This window comes from Microcebus murinus, chromosome X, assembly GCF_040939455.1.
Source record: "Microcebus murinus isolate Inina chromosome X, M.murinus_Inina_mat1.0, whole genome shotgun sequence".
NCBI lineage: Eukaryota > Metazoa > Chordata > Mammalia > Primates > Cheirogaleidae > Microcebus > Microcebus murinus.
This window is the reverse complement of record NC_134136.1, coordinates 58,796,725-58,819,634: the sequence shown is the minus strand read 5'-3', so window position 1 is coordinate 58,819,634 and position 22,910 is coordinate 58,796,725. Positions and strand designations below refer to the sequence as shown.

Here is a 22,910-nt window from a genome sequence, read left to right as displayed (position 1 = left end):
ACCCAGATGTTCTGCTTGGTTAGATGAGAGTAGGCCCTCTTTTGCTCCTTGGCATAAGTCCAGTAGTCCAGTAATAACACGGGCTCTTTCACAAAAATTTGCTTTGACAAGTATGCATCCTTGGCACTTGACATAATAACAACAACTATAGCTAACACTTGCATAGATAGCACTTTATAGTTTGCACAGTGCTTTTCACCGTAACACCTTGACTGGAACTGCCATTGTTGTCTATGGCTTTACCAGTGGCATTTTACTTGACAGTGTGTTGTAGACTGAGATCCACTAGCTACAGAGGAGTTTGAATTCCTTTTTTAAAAAGAGGACCGATGTAGGTTTCTGTTTATGTTCTTGTCATTTCTTAAAGGATTTGTGAATAAAAACAGTGAAATATCCTGTGTGTAAAATAAAACTACCTCCAAACTGGAATGGACTTACAGTGAGCAGTTATAGGTGCAGTGAGCAGTTATAGGAGACAAGTCAGTGGAAGATTCTAGGTGAGGAATAAATCCTGATAATGGATTTCTAGATGCTTCTCTTGAATTCTAAAAACACTAAAAAGAAACTGTAATTACAGGGGGAAAATGAAGAAAAAAAGGTAAAGGGTACAGACTAAGGAGAAGGGAATAGGTTAAGGAAGAAACCTCTTTATGAGGAACTAACAAAATTATGTCTCTTTTTTCCAAACTCATACATTTGTTGGGGCAAACAACTGACATTTGAACATAAAGCACCTGAATCTCCCAGTGCTTCAACAGCTTTCTGCTTTGGAAGTCAATACTTTGGGAAATTGAAGATTTTTTCATTTCCAGAAGGAAGTTGCCAATTCAGGATTTTACACTGGGGGTCAGCAAATTACAGCCCTGGGCTAAATCCAGTCCATTGTGTATGTTTTTTTTTTTTTTCTTTTCCTATGGGCTGTGAGTTAAGAATTTTATATTTTCAAATAAGTGAAAATATTAAAAACAATATTTTGTGACACTTGAAAGTTACATGAAATTCAAATGCCAATGTCTATAAATAAAGTTTTGTTGGGACACAGACACACATTTATTTGCATGTTGTTGTCTGTGGCTGCTTTTGTGCTGCAATACCAGAGTCTGCAAATCGAAACATTTTTCCTGTTTAGCCCTTAACATAAAGAGTTTGTCAACCCCTACTTTAAACTGAAGTAGCTTCATGATCCAAAAGAGTTTAATAGCTTTCTCTGGGGCCCAGCTCTTAACCAGAGGGGAGTTTAGACACTGGGCTAATCTGGTTCCATATAACTTAATTCAATGACTTGCACTTTTAACCACCATACTTTTAGAATCAAGTTAGAAGAGTGGAATCTTACGCTTACTGTCTAACTATAAATTGCATTCTATGGAGGTACATCAAATGTTTCAATTTTCTAAAATGTAAAATTAAGTTTCCCAGCAATTCCAAATGAGATTAAGGGGAAACATTTTCATTTGCCCTTTGTAACAACCTGCTTCATATAACCAGTAGCAAGCAATTTGTGGTCTGCAGGCTGTTTGAGGACACATTTTGTATCGATTAGTTGTAGTTAAAGCCTGAATGGTTAAGTCATCAATTTGATTTTAGAAAAAAAAAGTTGTAGATTTTAATTTCTAATACCTCTTCAGCAACAGCTTTGCTATTAGGCAGGCTGTGGAGACACAGGCAGTTATTTGTACCGATTTCTGGCTAATTACTTATCTATTCCTTGTGGCATCTCCCACCAAAATGCCATACCAACCCAGGCTTTCCAAGGGCATTTTTGAATAATGGAATTCAAATAGGAATTTAAATGCTACCTAAAGCTTCTCTCTGGATCTCTTCACTATGGATGAAGTAGAGTTGATCCTGGCTTGGGACAGATGCCCAGGAGGTAAATGAAGGGGCTGAGGATCAGCATTGGAAGGTCTGGAAGGACACATTTTGCATGTTGGGATCCAAGCTATGAATCATTTCTCTTGCAGTTTAAAGACATATTTTGCATTGATTAGCTGTCATTGAAGCCCATAGAGTTAAGGCAGGTTTTTGCTTTCTGCCTCTTCTGAGCACCTGTATTAGCTGCAGCTTAGATCTAAGAAAAAAGGATGAATTCTGTGCCTCATTGAATTTATTCTGCTAGCTAAGAGGGCTAAGGGCCTTTCAGCTTCAGATTTCCATCACTGCCTCTTCGAACTAGATTACTTTAATGAGTACTGTACTTTATAATTTTCCCATTAGTTCCTTATGCTTTGAATCAATAGTTTCATACCATTATGACCTCACATTTCCAATTACATTTTGTTTTGGAGATCTTGACATTTTTGATGAGTTTTCATAGCTCTCTTGCTTTGGGCTTTTGTGGAGTTTAGGAGAAAGGTTCCCCTCACCCCCATCCCCTGGCTTCTCTGCTCTGCTAAAATCATCAAAACTAGCTTAAATTTGTATTTCAGGAGGCTTCTCTGAAATCAAACAGAGCTATCGGTTGTTGTCTGGTTGCTAGACTGAAGATTTGTATGAGGATTGTTAAAAATGTTGACTGGTGTCTTCTGTTTGGCCAGCTTACAGACAATGCAGCTTTCATCATGATTTTTTGTATGTCCACTGGTTTAAGTTCCAAATGTTTCACCTGAATACTCTAAAAGCTATCATATAGCTGATAACCTTGAATGATTTCTAGTCAGCCCTTTCTTATCCCAAAGGAGTGTCACTTATGATGAAATTCATTCAGAGAAGTATTGATCCATCATCCATCACACTCCATTGACTCTTCCCTCCCTCAGCAGCTGAAAGAGTGTCCTTCGTGGGACCAGAGTGTTCATATTGCCTCTAGGTATGATTGTTCATTCAGCAAGGACCTTCATTAAGCCAAGCAACACTATAAGGTAATGAGGCTGCTGCTTTTACATAGCAGAACGTATACATCCAAATGAGCTCTGGCTCCCTGGCTCTCCTTTTTCATCATCTTGCCCTTTCCCAGGAGAAAATAGTACATTGGAGGGTCCATCAAAACCCCTCCTCCTTCCTCCTACTGTTGAGTTTCCCCAGAGACTTGGCCTCAGCTTCTATTCCAGATGGCCCAGAAAGGAGGATGACAAGAGGATAGAGGGCATCCAGGCAGCAGGGCAAAGAAGAGAAAGCTCTGAATATGGTGGGCATGACAGAGGACTTCTATTGGTCTACAAGGGCTGCATATAGCTAGCCTGGTGTGGATTAATAATTTCTTTATTTCTCCTAAATGTTCTATGACTGAGCTTCAAGAGGCAAGGAAGAGGGCTCATTGGAGTGTCCTAGAATGCATTGTTATAATTCAGTGATTTCTTTGAGAGTAGGGAGCATAGAATAGATGTATCTTTGTATCACTAGTGTTTTGCCCACAACAGGTGGTAAGTGGGTTATTGTTGAAACAACAGTAGATCTGAGCTGTCAACTTGTACAATAAGGCCTATACTGCTATGAGCATAAAAACAGAATCATCGCCACATTTTAATTATAAAATAATTAATATTATTATACTCTGCCATTTATCATTTATCCGCATCATGACCCTCTGTGAAGTCAGGTGGCAGGATTACATTATTTTTACCCTATTTTTCATTTGTGTGAACCAGGGCATAACAATCAATTGGTGGACTGGTGTGATGGCTTAGAACAAGAACCAGTTTTCAACTCTCCATGTGGCACCCCTCTCAACAATCTAGATAAAATCAGGAGCTAGCATTGTACAGAGTTGCTATTTACAAAAGTCTAATTAATATCTCTCACTCCTTAATGAGATACTTCTTCTGACTTCATAGACAAGCAGAGCCAAGCGAGTGATGTGAGAATGCCAGAGTGAATTATTGGGCTTGTGTCAACCCAGACAGGGATGAAAAATCACCTCTGTGAACTTAATCCAGGAGCAATCAAAGGGCCAACGTTTTAATTAGTGAGGGTTGTGATTTACATTTGCATTTGGCATCCTGAGACTCTGCATTAGTCTTCAAACTCCTGCACTTCCCTGGTTGTTGTCTGATACTGGTTAGGATAGTTAATGTGCTTTTTAATAATGTTATATTTAATGGACCTTTGAAGGCACTGACGTATGAATCCATTTTCTCACCTGTCAGCAGAACTCTTTCCATTAGAGAAGTCAGTGAAAGATCCTATGCTGGGAGGAGCTAAAAAAGGAGGGGTTGCATTTCAGCTTAGTACCTGGTTCTTTCACCCACATTTACTAAGAAAATTCATCAGAAGTTATCTAGGAATACTAACGTTAAGATTCATTCCTATTCAAAGGGAGAATGATGATACACAAAGTATTATAGTGAATTAAAAAATGCAACATTTTAAACAAACATGGCAGAGCTGATATATGGAAAAAGGTGCTGATTTCTTCAACATATTTGACCTTTCCAAGTTGCTATATTGGTTACTACATTGGACAGCTGTAGCTTGTGCTCTTGACTCTGCTTAGTTGGGAGATATCTTTGTTCTTTAAGGGTGGATTGGATTTTTGGAATCAGCCAGTCATCAGAAGGTATAATTATGATGTACTAATTGGATGATCAGGCTAGGTCCTATAATTGGGGCCAAAATTGAGATGTGACTACACCATCATGAATGATATTTCTCATGTGGCTCATAACTATCTATGAAGGCAGCTCTCAGGGAAAAGCTCTGGAAATGTTGTGAGAGCCAGCAGTATCTTTGGAATCTGTATACAGACTCTCCAGGTGACAACTTTAAGAGGACCAGCATGCACTGGGTATAATATAGTCCCTAGTGGGCTTGCTAAAGATCTGTTTCAAGACTTTGTCACACCGCCTACATTGATTCCTCATTTGCCAAGTAACTCTGAGCGTGGTTCCCCTTCCAACAATCTGGATGGAGCTAGCATCTTTCATGAGTGTAAATCTACAAAAGTCTAATTAATATCTCTTACTTGCTAATGAGTTACTCCTTCTGACTCCATAGACAAGCAGGGCCAAGTGCGTGATGTCAGAATTCCCTAAGTGAATTATTGAGCTTGTGACAAACTGGGTCAGAATGAAAAATCACCTCAGTATATTTAATCTAGGAGCAATTAAAGGGCCAAAGAATTAATTAATGTGGGTTTTAATTTGTTAAGGTCTTGAAAGAGGGAGCCTCTTTATTTGCTCTGGTGCCTTTTTTGTGTCCCCTTTGATTATAGGTGAATATGAGTTTGGGAAAAAAAATATTTACTTCTTTACTCAGTTCCTTGGTAACCTGTGGACAAGAAAGGGAAAAAAAAGTGGGCTCTGAGTTTGCAAAGAGATCAAATCATTGGATTTACAGTTCAGGTGATGACCCAATGCCCTGCTCTGAGGAACAGCTTCCTAAGGAAGTGACAGGAGGCATAGAAGGAGAATTGTAGAGAGTGGAAGTAGACGGTGGTAAAAGAGAACAGGTGCTAGAGTTGGACAAGAGAGCAATATCCCAGGAGTCCTGAACAAATAATTAGAAAGAGGGGCAAGGGAGATCAGGAGAGTGGTTCTCTGCAGCCTTCGGCCAAGTCTCCCTAGCTCCACAAAGGATGTAGACAGCAGATACAACTGCTCGTGTAGGGACAGAATCCAGGCAGATGAGCTGTGCTAGGGAAAGGGCTGCCAAAGAAAGCCCCAAATCCACTGACACATGACCAAGTGGGAGGAATCCTTTCTGCTGTCCAATGAGCCATGATTTGGGGCACCATTGCTTTAAAGCCTGTGTTCAAATTCATGCCTCTGGTGCAAATTCACCTCTTCCCCAGGATCAGTTTAGACCACTAGAAAGGCTGCCCTGTGCCACATTAGCTTAGCTGTCACTGGCTTACCTTATAACATGTTATCCTCAGCTGCTATGAAAAAGGTAAACATGGGTGAATTTTACTGAATGAAAATTTTACTCCAATCAATTTGGCTTTTTAAAGAGTTTCTTACTACATATATATAAAAGACACTGTCCTGTAGAGAATGCTTTTACATCTCCTGTAAAATTAGTGTTTCTTAGACTTGGCATAAGGAATAAGTTTGACTCTTCTGACAAAATGATACCCTTCCTTTTTTATAACAAGTTGAGAATACTGTTGTCCAGCATGTTTCCCTTATGGCCTTAGTTGCTAGGAAACTCAGAGCTAACCCCAACACTCGATTTCCGTAATCTTGCTGTTTAAGATTTGAGAATGAGTCTCTCTCCCCCTTTAAAATATTTCTGTTGATCTTGTTTTCCCCCCAGGTCATATTATACGTGTGCTGTAGGATAAGCTACCTCAAATTTGGGTTAATAGGTCGGTTATAAATTACAAAAAATCTGGCTCTGGCCTAGTTTCTGATGGTCTAATACCAAATATGTGTTCTCCCTGGCCCGTGCTACTACGTCTAACCTGGTGTTCCCTAGGATAAACTGGGTTTCTGTTAGTCACAGCTCCCATTTTCACACTAGAGTTAATGCTTTTCTCCTTATTAATCTTGAATAGTAATTTCTATATGCCCCCAAATATCAGAATAAGTGGGCGAGGTATGGAGCAGCATGCAATCTCTCTGTTTTCTTCTTATTTCTGGAACTGGTTGTATAAAACTACGAAGAAGGAAATTTCCACTTAAACCAGAATGTTCCAACACTGGGATTGCTGACCTGTATAGCAATTACTGATTGTTTTACTTAACTTTCAGTTTGTGGCCATCACTTGATAGAATTAAAAATTGACCCTGCTCTATCTGCTCATTTTTTGAAGGGGACAGTCTATTCCAGAAGAGATAGAGTTTCCAGGAAACAAAGGCTCTGTACTGTGCCCAGAAACCAAAACTGGATGGCTCAAGGCACATGCCTGAAGTCTGTTGGCTCCTTACAGCCCATGGTCTTCCATAGGCCAAGGATAGCCTTTCTGTAGAACAATGGGCTGTTGGACAATGTGCCTTGAGTTTTGAAATCCTGGTAAGGGGGTAGTAAAGGATATTTCCCCTTAATTTAAATAAAACTCCTACTCAGGCCTACAAGAGATGAGTAGTGCAAGAGCTCCTAAGGGAAATTTTAAAAAAGAAACGACAACAGCAAAACTTTTTGAGAGTAAGAGTCATAGTCTTCCTCTGGGGTTTCATCTCCCCCTTGAGTTTCTGAAACTTTAAACTGAACTGTCCTCCCACAAACTATAGACAAGCTAAGAATGTCAAAGATAACTTTAAGGCCGGGCGCGGTGGCTCACGCCTGTAATCCTAGCTCTCTGGGAGGCCGAGGCGGGCGGATTGCTCGAGGTCGGGAGTTCAAAACCAGCCTGAGCAAGAGCGAGACCCCGTCTCTACTATAAATAGAAAGAAACTAATTGGCCAACTAATATATATATAAAAAATTAGCCGGGCATGGTGGCGCATGCCTGTAGTCCCAGCTACTTGGGAGGCTGAGACAGAAGGATCGCTTGAGCCCAGGAGTCTGAGGTTGCTGTGAGCTAGGCTGACGCCACGGCACTCACTCTAGCCTAGGCAACAAAGTGAGACTCTGTCTCAAAAAAAAAAAAAAAAAAAGATAACTTTAATAAACCATTCTGGAGGGAAAAGAAAAGGAGGAAAACTTAATTAGCATAAAATAGATGAGGTCACAAAAATCCATAATTCTAAGAGTTTTAGGATAAGCATTGGACAGCATTTTAATGCCCATTTCTTTTGCCCCCAAGCCACAAAGGATTGTTTATATTCCTTTTAGGCAGCTAGCTGGGTGCCTCTCCTCCCAATTTTGGATTTCCCTGAGATAGATACCATTTTTTCCCCTTTAAGTGCTAACTCTGCTCTCCTGGGTTGGAATCTTCTGTGCTACTGCCAGGGCCCTGTCCTTGGAGATGCAATCTGAAGGACTGGTATGCTTCCTTAGAGTATGATGATGGACTAACATTCTTAAGCCCCAATGAAGGTTCTAGCTCTTCACAGCTTAAGTCATCTGCCTATCTCACATAGAATCATTCTCTAAAACTTATCACTGAGTTGTCCAGACCCATACATCCTCCACTGAGAGGGGTCTGGGAATGGTTTAATATGTTTTGCCACTTAGGGCATCCCTTCATAGATCATGTCAGTAAAAGAGTGAATTCAGCCATTTTCACACCAAGGTTGAGGGAGGTGAGAGATAGGGTAGGCCCTTCTCATAGTAGCATCTGCTTCCAATCAGTAACGAGGACATCCTCCACAAAGACTTTGCTCTTTATTTCATTTAGACTTTAGATGGTTTTAGTAATAAGCTTCACTTCTGACTTTCATGTTTTTATCACTGTAGTTTTCTATATTTCTCCATTTTCTCTAAGCTAAGAAGTGCCCCCAGTGATATCTTGAATTGTGATTGAAGTGCTCACTATAGAGAAGTGGATGGACACTGGTTTGTATAGTTTTAAAGAGTTTATTAAATAAGAAGTTGATTGTTTAGTGGTTGGGGAGAACCAGAGTACCACTGTTTCAAAGCCCAGATCCTATGTTACATAAAAGGTGACAGAGATGATATCATGACTCTCAGGAAGCCAAGGCCTTCCCACGTGTTAAACAAGTGAGTTTTGGCATGAGACTGACTTAAATTCTGATTATACCAGAGCCAAGATTTTCTCAAAGTTTTGAAGCCAAATTGAGAGCAATAAGGCCCCTTTATGATTTTGCACATAATAGAGGAAACCAACAGGAAGAAATAATTAAAAGCAAATTAGTTGCTTCTTTGGCAGATTGTAGCCATATTTGCATAAACTTTAGTATAGTTACTGCATCTAGTTGAGGCACTAAAACAGTTTCTTGTTTTATTGACCTTTGTTGCAATAAATAAGGCCAGACTGAAAAAATATATCTAAAGCCTGTAATTATGGATTTGTTTGGCACAAGATTCCTCCTTCAGCATATTTCAGATCATCCTTGTCAGGAATTGATGAGAACAGGTTGCATGTGATCTAAAGGCTCCTTGGTGTGATAAAAGGGTAGCATGAGTGATGAAAAACCACAACTAATCAGAAAAGTGCACTAGGAGAAAGCAACATGTAGTGGCTAGAAACCCAAGACAGTTTTATCATATAATCAGCAAATGATTGTCTTACGAGTGGAATTCTCATGCCCCCAGATCCAGTTCCTCCCTTGGATTGCAGGAGCCTACTTTCTCTTCTCTGGCCTGTACTTCTTAATGTTCTTCCTGAGCTGTTCTCTTCTCATGCTACACAGTCTCCCTGTGGAATCTCTTCTACTCTAAGGGTTTCAACTACCACAGAATCTCAAATCTCTGGAAAACCATTCTTTCACTGAGATTTCTATATCCAGCTAAGTTCTGTATCCATATATCCAATTGTTAACCAGACATCTCACTGGGGGTACCAGGTACACAAGACTCAACATAGCTCAAAACTGAACATGGAATCTCCTTCCATATACCACCCCAAAAAGGCTGCTCATGTTTCTTGCACTACTTATAGTAGTAAATGGAGTCACAAGTCATTTGTGTTACATCATCTTTGATTCCAAGCCTTCCTGCCTTGTTCTCTACTCCATGGGGACTATGGCCCTGTTTGCTTTATGCCTGCCAAGTTCTATCAGGTCAATCTTGCATTGTTGGATACATCGTTGGATACTTTCCTAGGCTACATCCCTTCTTCTCTTTGGATCTACTTTCCTATCTTTAGGGAGCCTTCCAGCTCCATATTTCTATGAGTCTTTTCCTTGTCTAGGTGGGGTCAATAAAGAGCCTCAGTCTTTGGCTCAGTGAAGTGTCTTGGGATTAACTAGCTGGTTATTAAAAACTCATGTACATGAAGAGAAGTATTTGTTATAAATTATATAAGGCCTAGCATTCAACAGTGATTAGTGGTTGATATGGAACAAAATGTCCTTTGTTTTCATGAATTGTCAGAATTTCAATCTTCTGTGAGCTTGCACACTAAAATGATACTCAGCTTTCCAAATTGTAATACAACAGAAAGAAGCTTGACCATTGGGTTTCATTTGGAAAGGGAAATTAAAAGTAGTCTATTACAATTATAGAACAGATAACATTTGCAAAGGAGACCCTACTTAGAAATAACATACATTCAAACAAATGTATGATGCCTTTATGTGTGATGCTTGAGCAGTTTTAAAAATGAAAATACTTTCAAGTTTTAACTGTCTCTGTAAATATAAATGAAGACAAAAGTGTAAAAACCTTTGATTTAGAGGCTCAGGGCTATTAACAGACACATGGGAGCATAGTTTGGGGGAACTTTTCCTTCCTTACTGCCCAGAAAGCATTTTCAACATCTTGTTGACATGGCCCTTCTACTTCTTTTCTAAGGAGCCAGATGCACTTTTAAATCCTAGATACATTTGTTTTCTTGGAAAGCACTTAGGGTACCAATTTCAGCAACAAGGAGATATTTGAATGCTTTTGTCTTTGGACAATAATATGTAGCTAGAGAATTGGTGCCCTAAGCCCCAGTGTCAGAGGTCTTAGTTAGGTAAGACCAACCCTGCCTCAATGACCTAACTTGTCCAACATCTTCCAGCTGCCACAAAGACAGAATAGGACCCACTCTCTGCCTGATTTCACTGCCCAAGCTTTTTCCACAACACCAAGGCTGCCTCCAGTTAGTTTGGCAGTACCATTCTCCAAAGTTGCTAGCTCCCACTTTTTTTTTACTTGAGTTTCATATCTGTGGGCACTGGAGCTCAGAAGTGGTTCTGCAATAGACATGCAGTGTGATCTGACCTAAGTAATTTGAACAAAAAACCAAAGCTATATGACTCTCTTAATAAACCTCTAACATAAAATGTGTCGGTCAGTTAATTCAATTAAATAAACATATTAGAAACCAAATTTATCAAGTACGGCTGTCAGTCAGCAGGTATTGAAAACCTTCTATGTGAAAAATGTTATAAGAGACATTGTGAACAGATAAGAACACAATTTGCCCTTGTCCTCAAAGATATTAATATGCAATATGCAAGCAGAGTGGACATTCTTGAAAATCCCCATAAGAACATATTAAATAGAATTTTAAAACAAAGTGATTATTCACCAGGTAAAAGGAAATGAATCTCTCCCCATCGCCAACATTATTGGTTCATATCATTCTGTAGTATAAAATCAGAATCTGACTTCCAAATAAATGGACTGGCTTTTCTTTTTTCTCCATGTGTTAACTGCTGCCAAAGCAGTTGGCTCCTTTGGCTTTCCTTAAAAAGTTCACTGAGACTTTTCTGGCCTACTCTGGGGACTCCCTAATGTATAATGTTCACCAACTAGGCTTCAGTTGTGAATTTTTAATTATGCCAGATCATTTTCAGTAAATAGAACTTCGGGCTCAATTAATGCTGTCAGATCCAATTTTTGTCTCACCTGCTATTGAGCTCGACTCTGTAGTGTTTGCAGTAATTGCCACTTCTCAGGAAAGAGGAGCTTCTCCAGAGATGGGTGTCAGCAGCCCTTCTCATCCTTGTCTCTCCTGCTTCAGGAGCCCTACAGTGGGGGCCACTTCATCCAGAAAATTCTAATTGTGTTGTCTGGAAAGCAGGGAAAATGCAAATGGCTGATTGTTCTCTCTCAATTTCCGCCAAGCATGGCTCTTTCATGCTTCTTGTGAAGCGGTGGTTCTCAAAGCGTGGACCATAGACAAGCAATATCACCATCACCTGGGAACTTGTTAGATTTGTAAATTCTCAGGCCCCATCCTAAACCTACTGAATAGGAAACTCTGGGGGCCAAGCCCTACCATCTGCGTTTTAAAAATACTCCAGGTTCTCTACTGTGTGATTAAGTCTATGAGGCACCATTGGGAGATAAGTGTTTCAAACTAAGGATAAGCATAATTTCATTCTATTTTGTGAAAATTCTCAAAGCCCAGAGTTTTTTTCTGATTTATAGATTTTTAACACAAACCAAACATAATTTTCACAATAGTAACTCAATTTTACCTTTGCTTTCCTGGATTTCCCCAAGCATAGGCAGTGGTTCCCTGTTTTATTTCCCTGGCACTTTTCATACTTGTTTATTCCACTTGGCACATTGCTTTGCTATGTATCTATTAACATACTTGCCTCCTCCACTAGGCTTTGGGTCACTTGAGGGTAGGAAGCTTTTCACACTTATCATTGCATCCCCAAGTAAAGGGTATACAGTCAACACCCATTACATGTTTTCTGAGTGAATAAATTGGTTAATATTTTATAATTTTCAAAACTATATTATAGCCTTAAGAAGGAGAACTGGCAGACAAGGAAACTAAGACACAGAGACATTAAAGATTCAGTTGGTAAGTTGCAGAGCTAGGGCTAACAACCAAAGCTTACTGCAATTTGGGAAAGGTAATGTTCACAGGTCCCTAAACAGGGACCTTTAGTGTCCTAATGCACTAAACTCAACTCAGGAAGCCTGGGGCACTTTGGTTCTTCAAGGACAGAGCCCTTGATTTGCTCCCAGACAGGTGGCTCCCATCCCAACTGTGGTGATGTTACTAAGCTATGGCATCCTGTACCACCCAGGATGCTAAGAGAGGGTGGTTGAAGGTGCCAGTTAGTGAGACACACTGCAGAGACTGAGAACAGGAAAAGGGAAGGGAATGATACAGAAAAATAGTGGATTTTAGCCGGGCGTGGTGGCTCACGCCTGTAATCTTAGCTCTCTGGGAGGCTGAGGCGGGCGGATTGCTCGAGGTCAGGAGTTCGAAACCAGCCTGAGCAAGAGCGAGACCCCGTCTCTACTATAAATAGAAAGAAATTAATTGGCCAACTAATATATATATAAAAAAAAAAATTAGCTGGGCATGGTGGCGCATGGCTGTAGTCCCAGCTACTCGGGAGGCTGAGGCAGAAGGATTGCTTAAGCCCAGGAGTTTGAGGTTGCTGTGAGCTAGGCTGACGCCACGGCACTCACTCTAGCCTGGACAACAAAGCGAGACTCTGTCTCAAAAAAAAAAAAAAATAGTGGATTTTAATACTATCAGCGGTAAGGTCTCTAATATTTGGTTAGTCCTTGATAAAAAGGAGCAAAAGAAAGATGTGAACTGTGAGGCCAAGGTTTAAAGCCCAATTTTGTCTATCTGCCAGGGTTTTCTCCTTACACCAAGGTGACAAGAGCATGGGTGTTTATAAAGTCATGGCGTATAAGGTGTTTCTGGTATGGGAATCAGTTAACACTGATTGGCACCCACCTTTTGGCACCCAGCTCACCTTGTCATCAGTCAGCAATCTGACTGGGCTAGGAGAATGGAGAGAAGCAGGCTATCAGCATGGGATAAAGAAAGCCACTGGCCCACACAAGGAACAGCCTGCACTTTCCCTCATTAACTTTAGCATTGATCTCTACATAACTAAGTTAACTGGCTCAGGCTCTTTTACTTGGACCCCTGGTATATAAGTCTCTTGTGACACACTTGTAAATCCTCATAAACTGGGGTAGAAGGAAACAGATTCTAGCATGGGATGCCTCCCAAAACATTCACTCCTTAATCACAATGGATCACTGTCCCATCAGGCCTCACTGCTTATCTTCATGGCTTTGAGTACCACTTCAGAGCAATGACTGTACATCTGACCCTGTCTTTCTTCTTGAGTTCCAATGCCATCTCTCTAATTGCCTGCCAGACACTGTCCATTGATACCTCAACTCAATATGTTCCAAACCAAATTCATCATCATCTCCTCTAGCCCAGGTCCCCATCCCAAGTAATCTGTCTCTTTCACTGGCAGAGTAAATTCATTTCCTAGTCACCCAACTTCCAGACTTTCTCAGCAAGTTTCATTTAGAGTTTATTCTCATTCCCCAGATGTAGTCAACCCCCAAGTTGTGTCATATTTTATTTTGATATGCTAGACCTGGTTTCTTTCTTTTCACCTCTATAACTACCATTCCAGCCCAGGCTCCCATCATATTTTGGTCTCAATTACCCACAAACCATCCAATCCCAGAACTATGATTTTTGCTTCTCAACCCTGATCTAATGGTGGAGCCCAGAGCTGGATGTGAATACAATAGTTTCACAATACCACTTATAACTGTAAAACACAGTTCCATTGGCCTCTGATAGTCTGTAACCAAGGTCCACACTTAAATGAGAAAATAATATAATTTAGGAACTGACACATGTACTTTCTTGATCCCAATGAGGCATTTGGGGATGTGACTGCCACTCCCTGGGCAGAAACAGCATGTGCCAAGATGTGAAGAGAGCAAAATAGCAACAATAATCAATGAGCTCATTGCTCCAGTCCCTGATGCCCTGTGGTGAGCTCTTAGAGTGAAAAGTTAATGGAAGGGGAGAGGGCAAGATAATAAGAGTGCCCTGGCTGCCTTTTCCAAGAGCTTTGTAATTACAAAGTAACTGTGAGCTTCTCTGTGAATGGTTTACCTGATCAGTTTAATTCCCTCTGCTTTATAGATAAGAAGCCTAAGACATCAAGAAATTAAATGCCTTGCTGGCAGCCGGGATTAGAACTTGGGATTCCTGAATAAAAGCTTTGAACTTACAAAGTTGCTTCTAAGAGATCATAGTTACACTGGGCTTCATAGCAATAAAGATGAGGTTTTCCCTTCTCCTCTAAAATCCTCAGTCATTATCCATAGTTAGGCAAAGGGAAACTAGGGTAGAAAGCTAAAAGAAAGCGCATCTTAGTGAACTGAACTTTCTTTGCTAGATGATGAACAGAAACACAGATAATGGGCAGAGGATGCTTAAAGGGGTAAGGACTCTAATTCAGGCACCTTAAGTAAAAGAAATGAAAATGAAAAAGTTTGGAGCAAAGAAAGGAAACCACTCAGGACATAACCTAACAAGATAGAAAAATGAAATACAGAAGTCTCATCAGCTTTAATTAAAGGAAATCAATATTTGAAGAGCTGTCTTGCCCAGTAACAGAACAAGGGCAAAAATACTTCAGAAACGGGAGCCTGTTGGAAAGGAGAAAAGCAGGCTTTTATGGGGAAGCAATCATGATTTAAAAGCTTTTCAAAAGATGCCCACGTGATGTATCTATTGCAGAGGGGACTCAAGCACCTGTTTGGAAGGCAGACTAGATGAGCTTCTATCCCTGGGAGAGTCTATACATTGTAAGTACATTTTCTCAGCTTGGAAGCATTCAGGAGCCAGCCAAGAGTTATCTCTAGGAAGCAAAGAGTAGCCATGATTTCCCCCCAAAAAACTTGAAACAACTCCTCAGCAAATAGCCTGGGTTTCATCTCAGTTATCACTTACAAAAACACCCACTGGGAAACGTTAAGAGCTATGTAAATGCAATAGACTTATTGTTATTATTCAGAGGCACTATTCAACCATCAAGTCAGCTTGCTAGAATTCTTTCTAAACTCAAACTGTTTTTGTGAGGCACATGATGATCAACCATCAGTAACTAGAATCCAGTTCTCTCAGAGCATTCCTCTTCACGGATGGAAGATATGTGAAAGGTGTTACTCCTTCCTTCTCTCACACCCATGACAGACATTGATATCATAGTTATGACTCTTCTTTCCACTGAGTCCACATGCAGCCTTTTCATTTTTTTGTTTAACAAGTATTTTTTGAGTGCCCACTTAAAAGCTAGTTGGAAAGACTGATAAACCATAAAATATAAGCAACACTGTAAAGTGCCACATGCTAAAATATATGTAGACAATAAAAGATATGTAGACAGTAAGTATTATCTCCCAGCCCTCTTTTCTGAAATACAATTTCAATTTCCTAGGACCTTGACAATTAATTTTTAAAATTTCAGTACTCTTGTAGATGCAGCAGCACAACTATTTTTCATGGGTCTGAGATGAATTAATTCTAAAAAGAGCATATGAAGTACTACAGGAAATGCAGACGTTTTCTGCATCAAGAAAGTGAGTGGAGTGTGTTTTAAACCACTAAATTCTCCCACAAGTACCTCTCTGACCTAAGAGAAAAATCTAGATCAGAGTGGATCTGATTGCCATTTTGGTTTAAGTACACTGGATACCATTTCAGCATCAAATTGTTCAATCAGAAACACTGAAAATACTGAAGAGTTTAGTCACAGTTTTGCCACCTGAATACACTGTTCATAATACCACAGGATTTTTTTTTTTTTTTTTGAGACAGAGTCTCACTTTGTTGTCCAGGCTAGAGTGAGTGCCATGGCGTCAGCCTAGCTCACAGCAATGTCAATCTCCTGGGCTCAAGCAATCCTGCTGCCTCAGTCAGCCTCCCGAGTAGCTGGGACTACAGGCATGCGCCACCATGCCCGGCTAATTCTATATATATCAGTTGGCCAATTAATTTCTTTCTATTTATAGTAGAGACGGGGTCTCCCTCTTGCTCAGGCTGGCTTTGAACTTCTGACCTCGAGCAATCCACCCGCCTCAGCCTCCCAGAGAGCTAGGATTACAGGCGTGAGCCACTGCGCCCGGTCTCACAGGATTGTTTTTTCACATTTGTAGTGTTGGAGACATTTATGGAGCCTGTGGGAAAAGAGTTTCTGGATTGATAGAGACAGCTGATCAGGTGGACAGAAGGAAGACTGACACTCATTAACTTTTCCTATCAGAAACTCACCTGGAATTGTTTTCATAGGCCTTTGATGAGGCTTGGTTATTGAGGCACTAGAGGGAGAAAAGAAGGGGACAGCTATTCAGGTGGGGTGGAAGAAGACTGGATCCGTCCCCTCAGGGATTTCAGTCCACAGCATTTGAGATTACAACTCAAAGAAGAGATGAAAGTGAAGAGGTTTGACAGGTGTTCTAGAAACAGACAGATCAAAAGAAGGACAACTGGGGCAGGTCTCTTTCAGATATGTAGCTTAGAAACTCTAATTCAAGGTAGCTCCTCACCAGTCTTGTATTCCCCAAATTATATATTTATACCTTACAAATAGGCAGGGTTTATTCCTGTAAATCCCTGGGATTGCCAGATGTTTCAGTGATGGGAGTTTTTGGCAGTATCTTCATCTTTGGGTCTTTGACTCATGTCTTTCCAGATCTTTGGGGCTCCCAGACCATCTGCAGCTGCAGTATTTTATCTTTATCTCTCATAGGGCACTTCTTGAAATCTCAGGATCCCTGATATCATTATTTTAGATCTCCTTCTGGCTCAAGGTTTCAGAATTACAACATCTTGCCCAGGCTTATCTACCCAGCCTGGACCTTTGGGGAAGAATGAGGACTTGGCCCGTCCATGTTCAGCAAATCTCTATACAAGTCATTAGTGTATCTACAAAATTAAGCTCCTAGGATCTAAGCCTGCCACAAGTTCTTCTTATCCCCCCCCCACTTTCCAAAACATTGTGCCGCTGTTAATGGGTCTGTAATTTGCACAGAACAAAAATTTTGAGTTATTTGATTACCTTCACCCCTAGTGTCGGTGCTTATGTGATTTACCTTCACTGTGTGATTTATTTCTGGGAATGTTTTTGTTTTTATTCCCTGCAGAGCCAGCCGCATTTGCAGAATTTAGCAGTAGGTCAGAGGGGTCCTTATTCCTATCTTTTAAAGGACTACTGCTCCAGGATCACCCCCCCTCCACAGCTGCAGTTAACAATAATAAGGCTGCCACCACCAGATGACAGCTTTCCCTGATGTCCTGCAGTGCCATGCATTGAGTTTAAAAGGGTCACTTGTAATGCAGATTATCAAAGACCCTCATGTGGGAATTTAGCAAAGGAGATGGGTGTACTTTTTTTCAAAAGCATGTGGATGCCTGAGCTTAGTGACTCAGAAGAGTTAAATGACCATATGCTCTGAGCCCAGTAATGTGCAGGAGACACATCAAAAGATCCCATCTTTCTGAATGTGTCCAGTCAAGTTTCCCACTGCCTACTGTTTAAGTGAGGGTGTAAGAGAAGGAAGGCTCAGTGGCCAATGGCCAGGGTGTGGAAGTGAGGAGGTAGAAACCCACTTGCATTTGGTAGCACATAACGTATTGTGTCCTTTGCATTAGGCTGCACCAACTTCTGAGAGCTACGATTTTGAATTCTTCTGAGTTAGAGTCTTTTTGTTTAATTGTTCAGTATTATCACTTAGTTTCCAAGCTTGGTTCTGGTAAACAGGATACCTGGTATGGCCCCAAGTCCCAGGTCCCTAAGAAATCCTTTGCCAGGAAGTCATAATGTGACTCACATTCTGGTGAGTCTGTGAGCAGCACAGAGAAATGGTTCTTACACTGAACAGGAATCCCAGCACTTCATCCCAACCCGTTTCTGCCACCTCCTCTGGGATAGAATGTGTGCCCACTCTCTTCAGGGCTACCCACCCCAGCAACAGAATCAGAGCTCACCTGGGTGTCTCCCACTTCAAAGAGCTGCTTTTGGGACCTTCTAGACACTGAGTGCTAACTACTGAAACTGTTACTATCTGTCTAATTCTTCCTGAACAGCCTTTATCCGTGCCTACACACATCTTTATTACCTTTGCAATCACCAAGAACCCATGATTATCTCTTGTTCCAATCACATCCACGTACTCATTTCAAACTGATGGGTGCGTGGCAGAATATCTTTTGTGAACCCCCCAGCCCATCCCACATATAAATACAGCTACTTTGCAGATACCTATTTCAGAGGTACTTAAAAGGTTCATCAATATCGAGAAAGCTCTTTGACATTTTCTGAGACAATATTCTGTGCCATTGGAAGGTTCTATTATACACATTATAAGCCACGATATGCATTTTTCTTTTTTACCTTCATTTTTTATAAAAGATTCTGCTGACGTAAATCTTACTAACAAAAAAAATCTTTCTGATGAAATCAGGATAAATAATTCCACACATCATCAAGTGGAGAGAAGGGCTTTGAATTGGTTTCCATGGAAATCTGAAAATGAAGTAAAGTAATAATTTCAAGGCAGAGCAGCTGAATTGAAGATAATGGTAAAATAGTTTGATAAAGGAAATAGAATAAAGTAATCAAGAAGACTCCAATCAATTATTCCTTTTTGTTTACCTTTAGGTGATTAATTTGTCTGGGTTTATTAACCTGATGAGATTAAACAGACCTTCCTTGTGATTTATTTCGTAATTGTTTCCAAGGTTTGACATAAGCTGTGGAGTTATTGAAGGTGGAGATTTAAATTCAATTACTCATGAAGCAGGTGGTGCTTCTCCTGAAAGAATATCTGAATTCACGGCCTTCCCATGTAACATTATGAGTGAAAATTATTAATTCATCTGATAGTATCTCCCAAAGACTTTTAGAAGTCATTTGACATCCACATACTTCACTAAAAGTCAGCAGCTTCAGAACTGAACACGTAACGCAGAGAATTCAGCATCTGGAAATAAAGGCCTTTATGTTAAAGAGTAGTTATTTTTATACTTTTTAAAAAATTTTTTTTACTAGAGCCTCCCTTGGGGCCTGGGCTGTGCTGCTATCATTAATGGAATCCATGAGCTCAAGCTTTGAATGCCAAAAGGATAGCTTTGAACTTGACCAATGCCTTCCACTGTCTTTACCTTTGAAGGACACCACTGGATAAGACCATGCTTTATTTTTACAGGAGAGAGAGAGAGAAGAGAGAGAGAGAGGGGCAGGCTGACCTTGAAAGTCTTTAAATGAAGTGACTAATTGCTTTTTGTCTCTGTGGTTCTTGTTGTATATGTATTTTTTTCTATTCTTTCTGTGGGTATAGTAAAGATAGACGGGGTTCTCCAAACACTAACCCAGGTGCCAACTCTCCGTCATCCTCAAAGGCCCGGAACACATCTAAGAGTGGGAAGTAAGTGAAAAGTGCTCCTGTACATCTGACATAGCTATCAAAAAGCCTTGTGCTGTCCTCATTTTGTCATTCATTCATATTCGTTCAACAGAGATTTGCAGAATGCTTTCTGTGTGCCTCATACTGAGTTAGTCACTGGGAAATTGAAACGAGACATGTGTCAGTAATACTGGGTGCGTGAAGGAATAAGGAGGGAGGGAGGAGAAGGATGGGAAAGTTGGAAGATGACTTTGGAAAGACAACTTAGGACTGACCATGAAGGGCAAGGGCAGAAGTCCATAAGTGCAATGCAATATTTGTACTATGAGTTTCAAAAATTAAAGAAAAATAAGCAGCAACACCGATTAATCATTTTATGATTTGTAAAATCCATGAAAATCTGTGTTTAATGCATACATTGAGTTAGAAGAACCTGGTAAGCCATTCCATAAATTTCCTGGTTTAAGTATATTTATGTTTGAACCATATCACTGATTTACATGCTATGTGTTTTCATTTCCTAGTACCATGTCCCACGTGAAACTGTCTTTTTGGCATTACCCAAACTTGTATTGGCTGAGTATTTGTGATATTGGATTTACCTCCTTGGGCTTGTTCCAGAAGACAACACTGGCTGATCTCTCTCTTTGGATTCAGCAGAACATGGAAATCTGAGGCAGTGTGATCCTGTACAGATGAAATACCTCTAATTAGGCATTTCCCTTTCGACATGGCTGCGGCCCTTCGGTGAATCACTTGGGTTCTGTGTAAGCTATCTCTCCAGGGTGTGGGGCATTGTGACAGGCATAAACACAGCCCAGGAAGAGCAGCTGCCCTGCATCTAGGTGAAGATGAAAGATGCCTTCATCATGCTAAAAGCTCTAATCTAGCAGTAAGATATGTCACTACAAGAGCATGGCTTTGCAATGAAAGGTGAATTTGTAATGGTCATATATTTTATGTATTCAGCATTGGACCGTAAATGCTGCACTTTGAATATGATCTTATATTCAATTCCCAAAGTGAAAGATCTATTGGCTGCCTTTTTTTCTTCTCCTCCTGAATACCATTTCAGGTTTGCATATAAAGTTGAATGTGGGCTATCTTGGAGAATATAAAAAATGGCAGTGAAGACATAAGACTAAATCTCTGAGCAGTTAGAACTCATTTCAGTTATTTATTGCTGAACACCACAATCAAAACGCTGTATAAATTATGAAGGAAGGGAATTGATGCACACATTCCCAAGCAGCTGAATGTTTTCAAATTAGTCCCAATTCATGGTTAACGTGCACTCTCAGTTAACAGAGATGGTATTGGAGAATTGCTTTTAACTCCATGCTTGCAGAAATGACAGACCCTGTCTGGGCACCTTGTACCTACCTGTCACACTGACAATTGCAGGGCACAATCTCCATGTATTAGACCCTGATGTATAATTATGGATATTTGTGATTTGATGTTGTATTTCAAAGGGGGTATTGTTTTGTTTCTTTTGGTTTTGCGGGAGCTCACTCTTACCTTTTGAGTGAGAAATCTCAGCGTGTGGCACAAAAGGAGCAGTTGGTAGCATTTGAGTTAAGATGACATAGAGAATGCATACCTAATATTATACTCAGGCTTTTAACAGCAGGAGACCTGAATAAATACATTCTTAAGTAGATAAACATGATCTATATCACACTTGCTATATTTGGACACATCCCAAGCTTCTGCCATGGTGAAGGGCTTCCCTCTTTACATACTCTGAGCTAGGTGGCTTTTATTTGCCATGTATAGTGACTTACAGATTGAACTAGTGCTTTTTAATGAATGCTTCATTGTTTTGTCGGTTATTAGTGAAAAATTAAAAGTTTTCCCATATACTCTTCATGGATATATGTTCCAGGTTCCCTTGCACTGTGGTCCTCCTCTCCCTTATCTCTTATCACCTTTCAGGAGGATTTTTGGTTCTGGGTTTTTTTTTTTTTTTTTTTTTCTTTTTCTGTCACTGCACATTTTCTCCTTCTCAGGATATCTTGCTCAACAGGAACAGCAGTGACCTTCCGGGGATATAGTGAGACTCTGAAGGGTATTTTTCACACCTTATAGAACAGTGTCTCCGGATGTTTAGGCACTGTGCCCTAGTTCAGACAGAGCTGTGATTTGCAGTTCCTGCTGCACTGTCTATGCATTTCCTTGGTTTTTGTGTGTGTTGTGGTAAGGAGGGGATAGGTAGATGCTTGCAACCCAGGGCTTTTCCTCGTATTGCATTTCCACAACGGCAGCATGGAGGGTGCTATTCTGCTGAGTTTTCTGATGTTATTTGACCTAATGAGAATGGGATATGGAGGAGTTTTGAAGAATTTCTCCATACTTAAAAGAATAGTCTCCCGTTCCATCCAGGTTTTTACGAAAGTATTAGTGCACACTATCTTGGTGATGTGCACACTTATAACTTTGACTCAAACTACACAAAAGCAAATTATGTAACCAAAACGTTGGTACTTGTGTATTGAGCACTTGTTACATTTTGTCTCATTAATGGTCATCCACCAAAAGCTCATGAAACAAGTACTGTAATTATTTCTATTTTATACATGAGGAAATTGAGACTGAGAAAGGATTGTAGTGTGCTCACCGAGATCTCCAAATGAACAATTTTGGTAAAAATTTTCTTTGGTACCAATAATAGTAATAGTAATAATAACTAAAACATAGCAAGCATCTACTTTATGCCACTGTGCTAGACTCTGGGGCCACATAGATAAGTATAAGATACAATGGGTGCTCTCAAGGAGCTCACAGTCTTAGTAGGAGAGACAGAGGATGATAATGTGGTGTTTAGTGCTACAGTGAGGTCATCATAGGATATTTTTGGAGCCAAAATAGTCACCTCTAACTAATGCCTGGGTTGGATGGGAAAGAGGTCATGTGGGACTATCAATGAAGGCCCTGAGAAGTGACCTGTGAACCCTTTAATATTATCCACTTACCTCTCATGTAGCAAGGCTAGGTCAGAGGAACAAAATGCAAGTCTGTCACTCAGGTGGGCAGAATCCTGTGTGTTGGTCAGAAGAAGTAGAAGTTGTGGATTATATCAAGCTAAAATTGAAGGACTAATTCCACCTTTTTTTTCCAACTTTCAATCCATTTGGAGCCTACTGAGATTCACTGTCGCATGCTGAGTAGCTTAGGAAACCTACAGCTTAAAAGTTATGTCAGTTCTGCTTGCTCTATTTCATTGCCTGGATCTGAAGCTGGGTAGCCAGCCCTCTGTTTCAGGGAGGAACAGATGGAATGGGATATGTCTGAGCAGCAGAGCCAGACTACCCTGGCAATGACTT

General features: G+C 40.4%; 1 protein-coding gene across 1 annotated transcript in view; it reads left to right on the top strand.

Moving 5' to 3' along the window:
• The window catches only part of HS6ST2 (heparan sulfate 6-O-sulfotransferase 2), a 295,540-nt gene that overhangs the window by 227,938 nt on the left and 44,692 nt on the right, over positions 1–22,910 (top strand). Inside the window, exon 4 of the mRNA XM_012764767.3 lies at positions 19,519–19,605. Within this exon, the coding sequence (XP_012620221.2) occupies positions 19,519–19,605 (87 nt within the window). The remainder of the gene's footprint in view (positions 1–19,518; positions 19,606–22,910) is intronic.